The 18,729-nt window shown below is 40.4% G+C and overlaps 1 protein-coding gene across 3 annotated transcripts in view; it reads left to right on the top strand.

Moving 5' to 3' along the window:
• The window catches only part of PPARGC1A (PPARG coactivator 1 alpha), a 479,605-nt gene that overhangs the window by 403,111 nt on the left and 57,765 nt on the right, over positions 1-18,729 (top strand). For 2 of the 3 annotated variants that reach the window (XM_074951595.1, XM_074951596.1), the window contains exon 2: positions 4,293-4,472. In XM_074951595.1, coding sequence (XP_074807696.1) covers positions 4,293-4,472 — 180 coding nt within the window. Of the gene's footprint in view, positions 1-220; positions 257-4,292; positions 4,473-18,729 lie in introns of those variants that run through there. The other variant, XM_074951597.1, reaches the window with a different exon arrangement.

Below are 18,729 nucleotides of genomic sequence, written 5' to 3' on the forward strand. Positions count from 1 at the left end.
GAAGATTTATTTTAATCATCAGAGTTCCTGCAGTAATTTCAAGCTAGTAACGGAATAGATCATTTATAGCAATCATTTTTTTCACAGAGAAAAAAAGGGTTGATCTTAATATTAATTGTGTGGTGGATGGATTAGCTGTTGGTAGATTTTTACCAACTGGCTCTTTCATTTTACTTTGTATAGCGACATAGTAGTGGCTGCATGCTGCTTTGGCTCTGGGGATCACCTTTATGATCTACAGTATTACAAGCAGCAGGTACTGTAGGCAGCTTTCATATTTTGAATTGTTAATGTTTGTTGTCAATTTAAAATGCATTATACCCTCTTGCACGTAATGACAGGCTAGCATGTTGCTTAATAAAGGCCTGCGTCACTATAGCTGATCAGAATCCCCAGTGTTTCACTGTTTCATGAAGGTGATGTACAGTCAGGTTGCAAAGATTGATAGAGAGAATCTGCATGGCACACATTCTATTAAGTCTGTCATTCTTTACAGGGTTCATCCCCTTGCTGTTTCAACAAACTTATTAAAAATAAAAAGATTATTTTTACATTAATATAATTAATGTGGCACAAGTCCAGTCTTTTTTTTTTTAATTTACCTTCAAAGGCACAAAGACGTCTAAAAGGTTAATGAAGAATTATACTTAATTATAATGATTCATTATCATCAGTGCAGTTAAGGTAATTTATTGTTTGCTCCCTAACAAAGAAAAAAAAGTCTGTTGAAGTGAAATAATGCACAATAATTAACCTTTTGTGTTTAGCAACTACTCTATCCTCTTAAATCTTATTATAAAATTAAGGATATAGTTGTGAAATAACTGTCATACCTGTGAAAAGACAGTGAAATGTGTTATGGCAATGCAGGCACACCTGTTACAGATGTAAAGGCAAAGAGTAAATATCAACATGTCAGATGAGGACAATTATAGGACTTGGAGTGTTAAACCTGACATCATCCAAAAGCCAAATATAAATTAATAACAGGAACACTTGCTACTAATGTGTCTCAGATTAGAAGCATAATGCCATATTCAGAAACATTGATTTTATTATCATGTCAACATTGGCAAGAGCATGTGTACTTCATTTCAGCTGTTACATTTTTTAAGTGACATTGCCGTCATTATAGACAAATGAAAGCTGCAATGGACATTTTTTACACAGCTGTTTATATTGCTTAGAATGCCCATTGCAGGACTTTCACAATGCATATTACTACAGCCCTAAGATGTTTAAGTAGGTGATGTACAGAGTGAAGCTATTTTTACAAACGAAAGTAGTAACAGATCAGCAGGATACTTTAGAAGTCTACGGCATCAGTTTTAAGCCAGTGACCTCCACAACACAAACCTGGGAATGATGCTGAGAATCTACCTTTTCAGTCAAAAACTAGATTATCCTTTAATGAGATCACAGATTTCATCTGTGCATCAAAAAAAAGGTCATCTTGGCATTATAAGATTGCTGCTGGAAGGTTATGTCAGCGCTAGAAAATGGGGAAGCTTTTTAATTTCTTTTTCTTTGCAGTTTTTCTGTGGCCAAAATAAAAAGAAGTAAATTTCATTGTACAAAATTTCACCTAAGCAAGGCCTTGGCCTGTTGAAGCTCCAAGCCCTCTTAAATAACAGGAAGAAAAGCAATTGATATTTCAAAGGCTCCCCTTGCAATCCCTAGGTTCCTTTGCCCCTTGGCCTATTGTATAATTGTCTTGTAGTATCCTGGTAGACTAGTGGAAGTTGCAGGGCCGGCTCTAGGCACCAGCAAAACAAGCAGGTGCTTGGGGCGGCACATTTCTAGGGGGGCATTCCGGCGCCGGCCATGCTGCCCCTAGAAATGAACCCCTGCCGCCCCTGCTTGCCTCTGCTCCACTTCCGCCCGCTCCCCTGAGCGCGCCGCACTGCTTCAGCCCCCTCCCTTCCTCCCAGGCTTGCTGCGCGAAGCAGCAAGCCTGGGAGGGAGGAGAAGCCGAGCGGCGGCGCGCTCGGGGGAGGCGGCGGTGGTGGAGCGGAGGTGAGCTGGGGTGGGGAGCCGTTCCTCTACCCCTGTGCCCCCGTTACTTCCTGCGCTCCCTCCCCCACCCTCGCTCACATCCACTCTGCCTGCTCCCCTGAATGCGCTACCTCTCCCTTGCCTGAGACGGAGGGGGGAGAAGTGGAGCGGCGGCTTGTTCAGGGGAACAGGCGGAGCGAAGGTGAGCTAGGGTGGAGGGTTGCGGGGCGGGGGAAGGAGCCGTAGGAAGCAAAGGGGGGGGAAATGCAGCACGCCTGGGGGAGGAGGCGGGGCCTGGAATTTGGGGAAGGGATTGGGAGGGGGCGGAGCCGGGGGCAGGGGAGGGCATGAAAAAAAAGCGGGGGTGGCCAAAAATTTTTTTGCTTGGGATGGCAAAAATCCTAGAGCCGGCTCTGGGAAGTTGCATGGTAAATTATAGCCTTTAGCAGCTGGACTGAGTCTGCTGACTCTGTTCCTGGTTCCCAGAGTGTTGCTCACCATTATGCTGCTGCATATAGCCCATGCAGTGTAGACTTGCAAAGATTCCTAGCTACAAAAATCTGTATGAAATTTATTTTATTTAAACGTAACTTCAGCTCTCTCATATCACTGCAAAAGGCAGCATTTTCAAGAGCAGCATAACAAATAGTGAGTCATCCATGTCAGTGGGCATGGTAAAGTTATTGCCCTACAAACCTACCTTTTCAGATGGTGGTACTTCTGGGCTTGACTTCATTCAAAGTTGAACCTAGTAGATCATTCAAATTGCCCAATCAGCTAACTGGAGTCCAAGAGTTTCTGAGGTCTGGATTTTCTGTTTGGTCCATCCTTACCATTAACACAAACTGATAAAGCTAGAAACAATCAATGGTGAAAACCCATTCTCAACTGGCTTTGTTATGGCTTTTAACCACTTAATTGCTGGAACTGCCAGTAGCCTCTGTACAGAAGAACTCTCCACCTTTCTTTCCAATGATGTATATGGGGCAGCAGTGAAAGGAGCTACACCATTGGTTATCGCTGAAGGTGTGGACTTCAATTGTGTATCTCCTGGTTTCTGTTAATAATGAAAAAATGGTTCAGGTGGTATTTTTGAATTAAAGTTTCTGTTCTAGGGTAGAAACATAGTATGAAAGTGTGTATTTTTTTTCCCTCCGTTGATACCTAAAATGACTGATCCTGACATACTAAAGAAAATATTCTGGGTTTATATTAATGAAATTGATATTCTACTGGTCTGTACTCTATTTCTAAGGTATGCAAAGGACGACATTCACACTAGCGAAGAAGGGCCACACACTTTAGTTCCCTCCCCTTAGTCCCTTAATACTGGGCTTAAATGTTGCATCTGCTCTACGATGAATTTCCCCAGCAATGACAGGAGGCTGAGACAAGTGTAGCATTGTGCTGACTGGGCAGGCCAGAGGAAAGCTCCCTCTTGGTGCTTCTGAGATAGCTGCTGCTTACAGACCGTAAGTCTCTTAGACACAGCAGTGTATGCACGTACAACCAGCACAGCCACAGGTTGGAAGACCCCATAAACTAACCGTGACTGCTGTAGCACTTGGCAGGGGCATGAGGTACACTTCATGATTTGCTTACTATGAGGACAGTATTTTAGAACCAGGTTGTTAAAATCTGTGCAGTTCCTGAGGGTGCTGATAAGCCAGAGCCTTTGGTACATGGGTATAGACGTGCATGGCCTGTGGCAGGCAGGCACAGTGTCTCCGGGAGCTTTGGGAATTGAGCAGTGTAGCACCTACTGCTGTATCCTTCAACAGGGTGCAGTACATGTGGCAGTCAACATCTTGACTGACCCAAGGGATTAAACCAAGGCCATATAGAGCTGAAAGCATGAACCTCTACAGATCTAGCCTGTATAGCTGGCAGCTGTAACAGACTCACATCTTCTGTGGTTTGGGCATAGAGGAGGATGCATAAAACACACTGACCAGTTGGTTACCCATGCACTCCCACCCGCGCTGATTCCTTTCTGCTGGCCGGGACAGAAAAGAGATAGAGCCATGCCTTGGCAGTCCTTGTTTGGATTTCTAATGCTGCAGATGCTAGACACTCCAGGGCACATAAGAAAAAGGATAGTAGTGACCACTTTGCTCACCTGTGCAGGCTAGTCACAATCTAACACTCAGTGTGTCTTTCTAAAAACGAGATTAACTCTAGTGACCTGCTTTGTGGAAGTGAGTGACTTAATCAAGGATCAATTCTCATCCATGCAGTTATGGTTAACACATTCCGGTGCTTAATGAAAGTGTGTGTTTCTGTACTTCTCCCTGCAGTGTGCTGCTCTGGTTGGTGAAGACCAGCCTCTTTGCCCAGATCTCCCAGAACTTGACCTCTCTGAACTAGATGTGAATGACTTGGATGCAGACGGTTTTCTGGGTGGACTCAAGTGGTACAGCGACCAATCAGAAATCATTACCAATCAGTACAGCAATGAATCATCAAATATATTCGAGGTAAGGGAAGTGGATGCAAAAGTATATTTCAGATTGCTTCATGTTTTTACCAGGTGGAATGACAATCTTCTAATAAAAAAGAGCCAATAGATGCTGAAGTACAGCTGTGACGTCTGTTATAGCCTCCCTCTGACACCCTTAATCCTCATGATCAAACCCAGACCTGTTATCTGGAGAGAAGAAATGCCTGGAAAGAATTAAGTGGAATTCTGATTTCTGGAATGAAAGTGCTGAAGAGATACCAGGTTACACTATGGCATAACACTGAGATATTGCAAAATAGTCTGTTGCAAAGAAAAACAAAAGTTGAAACCTGTTTGTCGTCTTCCACGTTCATTTCGCAGAAACAAACGCAGTGGAATACAGCATCTGTGGATGGCTCTTTAATATTTTATAGGTTAGTAATTATTATTACACCTACAGGCCCCAAACAGGCCCCAATTGTGCTATGTGTTGTACATGCACATATCAAAAAGTCCTTCCACTCTAAGTACAAGATGAGACCATAGGTGAATACAACAAACAGACTGGGGGGAGCACAGCATCAGAGTCAGATTATTCTGATTAGCATAATAAGCAGTGGTCATAGCATGCCAACTGACTAGTCACTGATGTGTGTTTTATAGACGTAATGGCAGAGGGCAGTCTTAAGGAGAGAACTGAGGGATTTCAGGAGAGATTTAAATGCCCTCTTTAAAATACTGCTGTGGGGGTCAAGGTATATAAGAGATGGGCTATGTCCTCTTTGCCTCAACCACTAATTCTCCTTTCCTGTGTAAGACCTCAAGATTCTCCACTATTTAATTCTCAGACAACCATGCCCCTCTTGAACCCTAATCTTCTTTCCTCCTAGACGGTAGTAAATGCAGTAGATCATCCTCTGGCTTGGAAATTGGGCAATAGTACATTTGATAGCTGGCGGGAAGACCTTGGGCAACAATAAGCTATCACCCCTGCTTCACCTCTGCCTGGCAGATCACAGGTGATCACAGACCAGAAGCATTCCTGGTCCACTTACTTGGGGGAATCCCCAGAATAAAGACTGTTAAATTTAATACCTATCAAATACTAAATGCTTCAATAAGGTAAAATGCATTTGGAGGTGAAATACAGCCTTTATGAAATACTCTGAGCCAAAATCAGCTATTACTTATGCTGGCATAACTCAACTGCAGCAAATTAAGTTACTCTGGATGAACACTGATGTCACTGAGAGCAGAAACTGGCCCTCTGAGTCTGGTCTTCCTATCATTCACACTGGTGTAATTCAGGAGTAATTTACTTCAAGTCTATAGGATTATACTAGTATAAAACCAGTGTAAGTGGAGCAGAAGCCAGTTCTCTGTCTCCAAGGGAAAATTTTTTGAAACATTCTGTATTCTGAAGTTTTGTGAAACTTCAAAATGTTGTGTCTTGTGCTTAGGTTTCAGTCATAGTAAGTAAGTGACACATGTTATAATCAAGTAATTGGGCTGCTCTATTGTAGTATTCTTACAGGGTCAGTATGGGAAGGAGTTAATAACATTTGTAAGCAAGGTTAAATTGGGTTATATCAGAGAGAATTAATGAGTGAGAACTTCTGCTTCCAAATAAATCACTAAAAACCAAATGTATAGACCTCTTTCATTGGCTGAAGTAAAATCAGCAAAGGATTATATTCAGTGTTGATAAATGCAAAGTAATGCACATTAGAAAACATAATCTCCACTATATATATAAAATGATGGGGTCGAAATTAGCTGTTGCCACTCAAGAAAGAGATCTTGGACTCATTGTGGATAGTTCTCTGAAAACATCCACTCAATGTGCAGTCAAAAAATGAACATAATGTTAGGAATCACTAAGAAAGGGATAGATAATAAGACAGAAAATATCATATTGCCTGTATGTAAATCCATGGTATGCCCACATCTTGAATACTGTGTGGAGATGTGCTCGTCACATCTCAAAAAAGATATATTGGAATTGGAAAAGTTTCAGAAAAGGGCAACAAAAATGATTGGGGTATGGAGCATCTGCCATATGAGGAGAGATTAATAAGACTGGGACTTTTCAGCTTGGAAAAGAGACGACTAAGGGGGGATATGATAGAGGTCTATAAAATTATGACTGGTGTGGAGAAAGTAAATAAGGAAGTGTTATTTACTCCTTCTCATAACACAAGAACTTGAGGTCACTAACTGAAATTAATAGGCAGCAGGTTTAAAACAAACAAAAGGAAGTATTTTTTCACACAACACATGGTCAATCTGTGGAACTCCTTGCCAGAGGATGTTGTGAAGGCCAGGACTATACAGGGCTCAAAAAAGAACTAGATAAATTCATGGAAGATAGGTCCATCAATGGCTATTAGCCAGGATGGACAGGGTTGGTGTCCCTCTCCTCTGTTTGCCAGAAGCTGGGATTGGGCAACACGGGATGGATCACTTGATGACTACCTGTTCTGCTTATTCCCTCTGGGGCACCTGGCATTGGCCACTGTTGGAGTACAGGATACCGGGCTAGATGGACCTTTGGTCTGACCCAGTATGGCCGTTCTTATGTTCTTATGATTTAGTCTTCTAAAAATTAAGATCCTGATTCTGCAATTACTTAAGTGTGTGAGTAACTTTAATACATTTAATTCCAATGGGAATTAACTCCCAATGAGACTGCTCATGCCTTAAAGTCAGGCATGTTCTTAAGTATCTTGCTGAATCAATGGCCAAACTTATAAAGGATAAAATTGTCATTTATTGTGCATGCTGATTCCATTCCTGAAGATCAAAATGTTATACAAACACGGGGATAAATACATGATGTTTAAACTGTCGTGGTTGGTGCACAGCAATATCAAGACATTGGTCCATCACGTGGCATTTAAAGTCAGTCATATTAAGGTGTATTTGGAAGTGCAGCCCACCAGGGTTCAGTAGAAGGAGATAGATGGAATACATCTAGGGAAGTGCATTGCGAGGCAGCAACTAACATTGTGAGAAACCGAGATTTGGACGAGAAGTGTTTTCCATCTTCCCTAGCAGACAAATTCTGCCATCATTTACTCAAATGCCACCCCTCAGACTTCAAGGACTTCACTGACTTGAATTACAGATTGCACTGAAGTCAATGAGGGCACACTTTGGCACAGAGACTACTTCCTCTGGAGGGGCAGATTGTTGTCCAATACTACTTTACCATATTGTCGCATAAGGGCAACACTATATTCAGTCTGTCATTTATTATATTTAAACTGCCTTAGTTGGTGCACAACAATAGGGACAACCATTGGTCTATCATGTGGCATTGGGGTTTAAAGTCACAGTCTCATTAGTCTGCATATGTCATACCTGAGTGTAGACAGAGGTGGGAGGATTACATCTAAAGGGCAGCAATTACAAGAGACTTGAAAAGTGCAGTGGACGCTCTTCCTATGCTGGGTCTAGCTGCTTCCTGTTCTCAAATGTAGGCAGGGTCCTGACACACGCTGCTAGGCCCCCCCTTGGGCCGTGAGATATTGTTGGCAGCACTAACACACCTCTGACACCTAGCCTTTAGGCCTGGAATGGCCAGTGCCAGAATTCTTCCTGCATTCTTGCAAGTATGCAGAGTAGGCTAAGACCCAGATTTTCAACGTTATTTAGGTATTGCTGCGTTCAGCATTGCTGTGCCTTATGGATTTCGGAACCTACATCTCATTTTCAAAAGGGATGTAGGCACAAAATCCCATTGACAGTCTATGATATTTAGGCTCCTAAGTTCCTAAATCACTTTTGGAAATGAGACTTGGGCTCCTAAATCAGTTAGACATACCAAGGCTGAGCACAACACCACCTAAATACCTTTAAAATTCTGGGCCCAAGAGTTCATCTGCAGTTTCACTGTTATCACACAACCATTCATGACTAGTCACAATATTACCCATTGTGTGTATAAGCCTGTGCTAAACTACATGCAACAAAGGCTATGGAGAAGGGGAGGGTCTCTATATAGCTTCTGGGAACCTGATCGAAGGTTACTAATATTCCATATCTTGGTATCACATTAATAATTTCCACCACTACCGTTCTTTGTCATTAGTTAGTTCTAGGAAAGAGGGGAATAAAGGAGTTGTTTTCTTACAGGGAAGGCAGTCGTGATCAGGCTATCCAAACTGAATAATAGAAAACTCGCCTTCTTTTTGGGCCAGCTTTTTCCAAACTTTAACCCCTACCCCTGTTCTCCATTATGTAGCTTTGTGTGTATATATATATGTAGCACTATTTCTTGTCTCTGCTGCTCCTTAATGAGACAACTGAGGGTGCTCAAGAACAATAAAAGCTGTGTCCTTTCTCTGGGGATTATCTTGGTGATGCTCTGAGACAAACTATTTGTGTTAGCGGAGAGAATGGAAGCTCTACCTAGTCTCTTGTTTGTTAATTTCTGGATTTTTCTATATTGATTAGCTTTGGCATTTCAGCTCTTTCTTTTTAAAGAAAATATAATTGTATCTTAATCATCCTGGGGCAATATGTTTTAGAAGCCTTAAAGCCTCTATCTGAGAGCTGACTGCTATGAAAACATGAAATATATTCCAAATTTGTTCAAAATGGAATTGCAAACAAAAGATCGAAAGTACAAGCAGCACAACAATAATTGAAAACCTAACCTTAAGTGAACCACTCTCTCCTTTGAGTTACCAATGCAGTGCTTATGGCACTGTCTAGGTGAGGGCCTATATTTGCAAAAGGGACTTACGAAATTTTGGGTGCCCAGCCTGAGGCATCTTTAATGGGGCTTGTGTTTCAGAGGGTGAATACTCTGCACTTCTGTCTCAAACTGAAAACTGAAGCCTATTAAAGGCATTTTCCTTCTAAAAATTAGTGAATTGCCTCTTTGAAAATTGAGTGTTGTAGGAATAATTATTATCAGTTTATGAATGTATTATGGTAGTGGTTAGGGACCAACTGAAAACATGATCCACATGTACTAGACAGTGTGCAAACATAGATTAAGAGACAGTCTTTGCCCTGAAGAGTTTTCAGTTTAAATATGATGAATTTACAGTCTAAATCTAATGAGAGATAACAATCTAAATGTGATGCGAAAATTGACAGCACTGCTATAGAATAGATATTTCTGATTCATCACTACAGTACTCCATTTGTATCCCAGTGCAACTGGTTTTACACTGGCATGAAATTGGAGGAACAAAGTGATGAATTAAGGCCTTACTGTTACACTGATGTTGCATGTTCTTTATCAGTGTTGTACATTTATTAATTTTTTTTTCTGTTCTTAGCCTGGCTACCTCTATTTTCTTCCCTGATTTTCATTGTCTGAGATTCTGATCATTGGAGATGTATGTTAAGGGAGTTTTTACCCCTAAGGGCACTGTCTGTTGACATAAGCTCATGCAAGTAAATAGTTAACTGGTTGTGTGTACTGGTTAGGTAGATGGCTTTCGTTCTCATTCACTTTTGTGATTTGCTTTTGGAAAGGATCAGACCTTCAAAAATTATATTTGTACAAAACCGATTCTGCTGCCCTTTTACAAAAAAATAAACTGGTTTCAATTCTTAAAGTCATTACTATGTGAAATGTGGAGATCTGTAGATCTTTGAGTAATGTGAATTAGAAGGCTTTTTTGTGTTCTTCCTCGGGAGATGAAAATTGTTACCTCCTGAGGTGTATTTCAAATATGCTGTACCCTGTATACTAACCCTATATAAGGCTAGTCATATTTTAAATTATTTATGAAGAGTGGACAGCATTATACAGAGGATAGAGATGCGCAAAGATAAGTATACACTGTCTGCACCATTCACAAATAGATCAGTGGAAGTCATCTGAAAAGAGAAAATATAGCTAGACAACAGCCAATTGAAGTCTAATTTAGCAGCGTAGTGTCAAAAAGAATTTTCAAGTATGGCGTTCTGACAAAATATTTTTCACTTTTAAACAGATTTAATAAGACCTGAGTTTCTTGGCCTGCCCTGAATTTAATTGCTGGGTTTTGTTTTGTTTTGTTTTTAAATGCAATTCTCTATTTTTAAAGAGTTGTTTGTTTCTTTTTAATTGTTCAGCGTAGTCAAAGTTACTTTCAGGAGTGTGCTCTGTGTTATATATTTGGAGAGCTGAATAGGCGACAGTGTTTCACTGTGGGCTGCCAAAAATGCTGTATTACAAGCAGTGAGAATGAGGGAGTGAGAAAGAGATTCACAATGAATTGCATACTCTGTTGTTCTTGGCAAAGGAGAAATTTATGAAGATAAATGACTGCTTATCCATTTGGAATGGTTTCCATGAAGAAGATGATGGGGGGCTTTTAACACCAGGAGGGTAATTTGCATTGGTTCAGGTTATATACTCTAATCTTCGGTGGTGCTGCCAGTCTTTGTTACTACTGCAAGTTATTCATTCAAGGTTTGTAGCCAGATTGATTAATGAATTACCAGATCTTACGTAAAATGACTTGGCCTGACTTTTAAACAACCACCAGTGTTTTCTTTGCCAGTCTTGTGACTGGTGTTAATGGGTTTCCAGAGACTGAACCTCTATAGATTTTTTTGAACTGGCCTCTTCCAGAATTTTTTCCACTTTTTAATTTTCTCCAAAACTAGTAGCCCAAGGCAGGCAGTTCAAGGAGATATAATCTTGGGGAAAAAGACATAGTAGTCAAATCCTTGATGGCTGATGCCCTTCAGTGCCAATTCAGAATGATTTATCATAGCCATCTATTCAGCACAACAGAGTCTAGAGGTGAGCTGCATGGTGTACCTCACACAATATGCATAACTAGAGCTCTGAACTTTGAAGGAAAGCCTCAGAGCTATTTGCAAAGTGCTGGTGCTTAGTGAATACTAAATTACATTTAGGAAATAGTCTACTGCTACCAGTTATACTTCATTTTTATTCTTGACACAGACACCTAAATCAGAGAACAGTAACATTTCAGAGATTATGGAAGCATTTTGGGTATGTTCCAACACTATAATAGGATCAGAATTTTAAGGCCTTTTTTATTATTACCAATAGTCACTTAGTTTCTACTGCAGTGTACTTTGTAGGGAATTACAGCTTTTACTAAAAAGATTAAAATGCTATTATGCAAATGATTGCAGTATGTTATTATGTTTACAAATTAACATCCATGGCTCAACACACAAATTAACTAACTATTCCATCTATATTATTAAGGATTTAATAAAGTAACTGTTGATAAAAATGGGGAGCTTGGAACAGTTAATAGGAACTGATTGTGATTTAACATAGAACTTAAACATTGTGTTTAATGTTCTAGATGGTATAATGGCAGAATAAAGCTTATCAAAGTACTTAAAAGAATAGAGATTGTGTGAACAGCATAGCAGTATGTCTTAGACCTTAGCAAACATAAACTAAGTAGCTCTGGGCAATAATGTATACTGGGCAACATATCAGTAAATCTAAGGGTAACACAAAGACCATCTTATATGAATACATACATTAGTGCACTAATATGTAGTTTATTAAAATTCTAATTACTGTATGTTAAATATTTTATATATTATAAACATGTCTAGCATACTTGGCAACTTGTGTCCGTCTAAAATGCATCTTGTAATGAATTTTTGCTATGGCAAATGGGATTTCTCTGCACAGAGTATCACTGTATGACAAAGAAGGGGAAGGTTGAGTTCAGACTGAGATGGCTTTACAAACAGCGCTGCAAATTGCTATTCCTAGCAGTTCATAAGAGCTCATAAAAGCAAGCAGATAAGAGCCACCAAGGTCCTAGAGAAATGAATGTACAGTATGTGGTTACAGGATAGATTTAGTAGAGAAACAGACAACATTGTAGATTTAGTACAACAATAAACATAAAAGGTAGAAGATGCAGATTTGGGATAGGAACTTTATAATAATAATAAAAGATAACAATGCTATAATAAAAAAAATTTAAACTAGGAGAAAGACCCTCAGTTCCAATGGAACAGAAGAGAGGATATAGGGAAAAATAGCAGGTAATGTAGCAATGTCAAATACGTTATGCAAATATGTTTACCTTTACAAATATCTTTGGCTTGAGTTATATAACACATTAATAAGAGAGTTAAGAATGAGATTAATGGGTAATACTGCATACCATTGGCGTTCTGAGTCTACTAAATAAGTGCGTCTCAGAAACAACATTACATCTGTATGGCAGGTGTGTGTAAGCTATAATCCACCACAAAGTTTGCTTGGGTTTAAAAACTCTCAAGCGTAAGTACAATTTATTTTGTTCCAAGCAGCTCCTATGTTATTGGGAAGTGTTTATGCAAATTTGCTATATCTTGCTTTAGCAAGGTGCATTATTTCTTCGTTCTCTTTCCCAACTGAACAAACTGTGCTGTTCTGTACTAGTCCAAATTTGCCTCTGTTGAAGTAAGTCCTTGTAAATTAGTTGAAACCTTCAGGCAAAAAGAACCCGCAAAATGAAAAAAAAACAATTCCTTTGAGAGCTTATTGTTTGATGGCTTAGTGGCCTTGCACCATTCCGAGGCATGTGATCAAGAAAGGGCACGTGATCAGCCGCACAATCCTGTTATGCGTACATTCCGTTGCACTGCCCAACATTTCAGTTGGAGTGGCCAAGGTTTCGTGAACTCACTGTATCTTTACTCAGCCTAAGCATGCCCCTTTTGCAACAGGGGAAAATAATGTTCACCCAGAACAGTGGTAAAATACTGGCAGACAAATGGCTTGGCCTGTGTTAAGAGGCTCTTAAGAACACAGTGTTCCACTGTGTTCCTACCAGTCACATACCTAAATACAAACTGGTGTCAGTTGCCATACAGACAAAAATATATTAGCCTCCTTTCACATAGGTCATTGTAAATCCGTTTTGGTCACAGTCACACTGCACATCTGTTTTAGTGAGATGCAGCTTCTTAAGGTGGCTTTTGGACTTCATCAGCACACAAACAGCCAAGCCATAAATTGCCACTGCTGGAGTTATTTTGAATAAGCGTATACTGTTTCATATTTATAATGGTGAGACTTCATAATATTCACACTGAATATATAACACAGATCAGTTCAACAAGCATGAAATTGTATGTTGTCAACTTGTCACATAAATAGAGCCATATTCTGGCTTACGATAATGTTGAACTAAACATTTTTCCTAGAATTGCAGAGAGGGTCACAAAAAGTGGGAAGGTAGCATTTCCTTTTGTAGGATACACAGTCATTGATGTTCAGAAATAAATATTGCTGTGTGGCTTTTCTCTTTTTCTCCCCGTTTAAAAAAAAAGTTTGATTTACTTAGACAAATGCTAATTGGCTAAACTGTTCATCTTTTCCCCCCCCAAATGGTTTGTATTTCTAGGGTATCCTTTTATTATTATTTTGTTGCTATTTTCCTACCGCACATCAATGCTAATTGCTACTAAATGCTACAACTTAACCCTGATATGCTCTCTTCCTCCTGCCCCATCTCATGTAACATTAACTCAGGCCCATGCTATTAAAGGAGGATGAAAATCATGGCTAGGCTTAATGTAGGATATTTTGTTTTCCACAATACCACTAACCTATTATAAGTGTGTAAGGGTTTGCTGAGAGCAAAGTTGTATAGGAAGAGTGATTTGGCGTTGACTTCATACAGTGAATCCTTTAAATAAATAATTCATGCAAGCAACAGCTTTTCCTAATGACTCTAATAATTACACATTAAAAATCCTTGACTAAAACCTTAGCTGTACAGAATATGAAGGGGCTTATTTTAAAACATTCTGAACACCTACAACTCCAGTTGAAGTCAGTGTTGGGGTTTGAGTGCTCTGGGCCTGATTTTCAGCCTCTAGCTTCCAGTTGTGCATATGCAGTTTTGTGCGTGCACAAATGCATGTATATATTTTCTGTGTACTAATGCCTGTGGTTTGTAAGTGACATATAACAATGGAACTTGCAGGAGTTAGAATTTTCATGTACAGAACCCCACTGGGAACATGTGTGTATGCATCAGTGGAGGGCAGGTGTAGGCCCCTCTGGAAATCAAGCCCTATAGAGTGTATAGGAAATGGCTTTGAATACATTTTGTCTGCTGAAACTCAGACAAGAGCAGCCTTATTTCATAATGGGGATATTAATTTGCAGTTTGTGATAGGGATGAGCCTGTGTGGCTGTTGGTTTGGGGTTTTGCCACACCTCAGTCATGTTTTGGTTTTTAAGGCACCAAAAAGTCCCCCAGATTTTGGATTTTGTTTTGGATTGGCCTATCTGAATAGAGTTTTTTCTGTGAGGAACCCACATGCTAGCCTCATTTTCCTGGTATTGCTCTGCTTACTGATTTATGAAACCACCATTGAGCTGTCTGAATGGATTATCACCAGCCCATGAAGACTAAAAGGCCAAATTTACCACTCATATCTCATGGAATTTGATGCGGAGGGCTGAATCCCTGACAGACCTAGATCTGTGTGCTGAAAGGGGACACAGAGAACTTCCCACACCTGATGACTTTTGTCTGCAGTAACAGCTGCTCCTTGAGGGTTCTCTGCAGACATTCATCATGTCCTTAAACCAATATAGGGAGTGATACGTGGCTTGTAGGTCTCCCTTGTGTGGGGTCTACTTAATCTGAAAGTGGAGAGAATGTCTCCTGACTCATGGAATGATTTCTAAGAAAAATAGTGCTTACCAGCATCTGAAAGAGCTATTTGGCTGATGGCATCCAACTTCCCCAGTGAGCTGTTAAGAGGACATCCCTGACAGGACTCTGGGGTGTGCTAAAAACTACCCCCAAGTGGGCTGATCTCTGAGAAGGAAATAATTCACTCTCCTTCCAAACTGCCTTCTGAGCCTCAAAAACTGACAGACCTTTCACAAGCCAGTCACTGAGACAAGATAACTTACTTTGGTGAAGTGGTACTTACCACCATAATGTTGACCTTGGAGAAAACACTGGGAGATGATGCAAGGCTGAACAATCAAGCGATGACTGAAAGTTCTCTTGACCCAGAGTGAAACACAGGTATTTCTGATATAATGGGGTGATGCGTTAATAAATATTTTGCTTCTAGGAAGTCTCCAGGTTCCAGTTCTGCTATGCTGCCAGTTTTCTCCATTGTTTATCCTTCATATGCACTTGGCTTTTATATTAAGCAAAGACACATTTCACTGGGATACCCTCAATTTCCATGGGTCCTATTTTGCCCATTCTGGTAGGCTGTCTATTCTTTGAAAGGTGAACTAGTGGGATATCTCACACAATCTTTGACTTGGTCATTTACTGTATAGAGAATTGTGCAGATAGTGTAACTTCCAGCAGCTTTAGTAAACAGAAAGCTAAGTGCATGGCTGTAGAGCATAGCAGACCTTTGACTGGAACTGCCTTGCAGGGCATTCCACTAGTCCACAGGGAATTGGGGACTTACAAAAGGAGCAAAGTGGCATGTGACTGGTAAGAACTGGAACGCTGTGTGGAAGAGGATCTACAATCCTTCAGAGGTTTTCTCTTTTTCTTCTTTAGACTTTGCTTAATTCCCTCTCTCCCCCTTACTCCTCTCTCTCAGGAATAGGTGGAGGTGGAGGAAGTGTAGATGAACAAAATGCACTGCTTTCATTAGCAGGATGATTTGGGGAAAATGCTGCCAGTTTTTCACCCCCATTATATCTGGAGAAAAGCCAAAATTCATTGGTTTTCTGATAGGTGTGAAAATGTTCAGTTCTAACACCATAGAGCTTTCCATTTGCAAATCACATCCCTTTCTAACTAAAGGGTGTCAATCTGCTTTTGCTTGCACATGATTTTAGTATTGCCATCCCTTGTAATTTCTTTGCTGTTGATCCCGGTCTTGCATATAAAAGGTCAGTTCAATGTCGCTGGAGACCAGACCTCCCATTTGCAGGAAGAAGTCTCTCAGGTGGAGAGGATAACATTTCAAAATAGAGGGTAACATTACAAAACAGCTCTGCTTCCTCTGGCGCAGTGTAGAGCTTCACAGACCAGCACCTTATTATCTATGTTTTTCTGTAAATCCAATCTGAGACTGTCATTATCAGTCTCAGATAGGTGAACAACATCTGGGTGAAATAAACCTATGCCAGTGATGGCCTGGAGGGGCTCTTGTTAGTTAATCATCCCTGCCTTGCCTTTGATTACTTAATTTGTGTGTTGAGCCATGGAGGAGCCCCCAAGAGCCTCTTGTTAAAATTCTGCCAACAGATGGATGATGGGAAGATAGGGATGATTTCTCTGCCTTGGATGGAGTTCATAGTATCTTTGATATTGCTAAATCTTATGTAATACTTCATTTAGGGTGGGATCTCTCTGTTAGAATATTGGCAGCACATTACTCTCTTGTGTATTTAGCCCTTAAAATCATCAGCAGTGACTCAGCTCCCTAAAAAATTCATATAGTTACTTAAGGTTACTTTTGGTTCTTTGTTAAGGCACTCTTGTCACTGGTCTGCCACCACACTTGCTCGATTAAGATGTCAGAGCATACTCTTTTTTTTTCTTGAAGACATTATTGTTTATTTTGTAGCGGTAGTGCCTAAGGGCCACCATCAGGGATCAGGGGCCCACTGTGTTGGAAAGTGTACAAAAGCATAAAATAGATGGTCCCTGCCCCATCCTTGACATTTTTTGTGAATAATGCGTTCTTCTATCAGTCCGAATGGTAGCATTCCGAAACGTTGCCATCTCAAGATCATAAGTGGTACCGCTAACATATCAGGCACTGGGAGACCCACTTGTGTATACTGATGTGGCCTTCACCTGATTTTACCATATTTCCACTAAAAAATTATTTCCACTAATTATTGTAATTTGTTGTCTATCGATAGGATACTTAACTGTGTACCAGAACTCCTGTGTATCAGCCACTTTTCTGACCAGAATGCATAAGGATGTACAATCATCCATCCACGCTTTTTGTCCCTTCCAGTACTTGCTTTTGGGAGTGCAGTGATAGATAGCAATTTATTGTGTATCAGCGCTGCTGCTATGTGTACAGCAGATTTAAGAGTTTACATTAGGCCACAGTGCTATCTTCCACTTTTCCTAATTCTGTCTCCTGGCAGTCCCTCGGTTATACAGTTGGGGTGGCTGCCCCGTCCCAAAAGGAATTTGTGTCAATTTCTACAGGGACAAATCCTCCCTGCATTAAATCGCTTTGCAATATTTGCTCAGACTGAAATTTTGACAAAGACATTCTGTCCACATACACCAAAAGAGATTTTTAAATGTGCTTGGAGGTAACTGGATGCTGCCTGTACCTGACTGATAACTGAGTCTGTACATCTATATAGCGTCATCCATGCCCTTTTTAATTTGTCTTTGAATGACAAATGCGTATCTTCACTGAGTCAGCAAAAGGGATGATATCCTGCAATAGCACTCCTGGCCCATCTATTGCTTTTGTAATGGGGACAACCAATTGGTTTGCCCTGAGTTTTCCCCATCTCCCCTCCTCCGCACCAAAAAGAAGAAATTTAAAAGCTAATGTAAACAAACAAGAAAAAAAAATCTCAGCCCCTTCCATCTCTGTCCAGAGCACCCCCAAGTTCTCAGTGTGTGACAGGATCATCTATTGTTTCTTTAGAACCAGAATAGCCCCATTGCATCCTGATACATTCCATCTTCAGAAAGGGTAATGCTACTAGAACTTTGTTGAAACTGACCAGTTTCACACTGCAGGCATTTGTCCAGACATTCAGTTTCAACCCTGATGGACTGCCACCCTCCAGTGTCAGCCTCAATTTTGAGTGTGACTGACCTCAAAAATCAAAAGCAAAATTCATCAGAAGCCACTGTATTTCACAGAGAAGCCATGCACAAATCAGCCCAGCTCTGCTTGAAAGGTTTGCAAACTTTTCAAGGAATGAGTTTTGTGTTTATAATCAGACTAGAAATCAGGGAAGTTTTGCATGGTTTCAGTTTTTACTGCAAGCACCTCACACAGCCCTAAAATGATACCGCTTTTAACTTTGTAACTGCTAAATGATAAGCCAGACCTTCCTCATAAATGAGATCTTGGCAAAATACCCCATGGTGGGGCAACAGTCCGTCATAATAGTATACTTGTCTGCATTAGCAGAGGATTCATAGTGTTAATGGGAATGGAAAGAAAAGGTACTAAACCTTGCTGACTGCTAATTAAATGCTTGAATCCTCTCAGATTGTTGGATGTAAAAACAAGCAAAAACAAACACATCTTCCAGTGCCAAGCTTCTACACACCAAGAATTCTGGAAATACATCCACCTGCTACTTTCTGAACACTTGGTGCAACCTCTGATATGTGTAGGTAGCCTTGCTGGTCTTGTAA

This window comes from Natator depressus, chromosome 4 (assembly GCF_965152275.1).
Source record: "Natator depressus isolate rNatDep1 chromosome 4, rNatDep2.hap1, whole genome shotgun sequence".
NCBI lineage: Eukaryota > Metazoa > Chordata > Testudines > Cheloniidae > Natator > Natator depressus.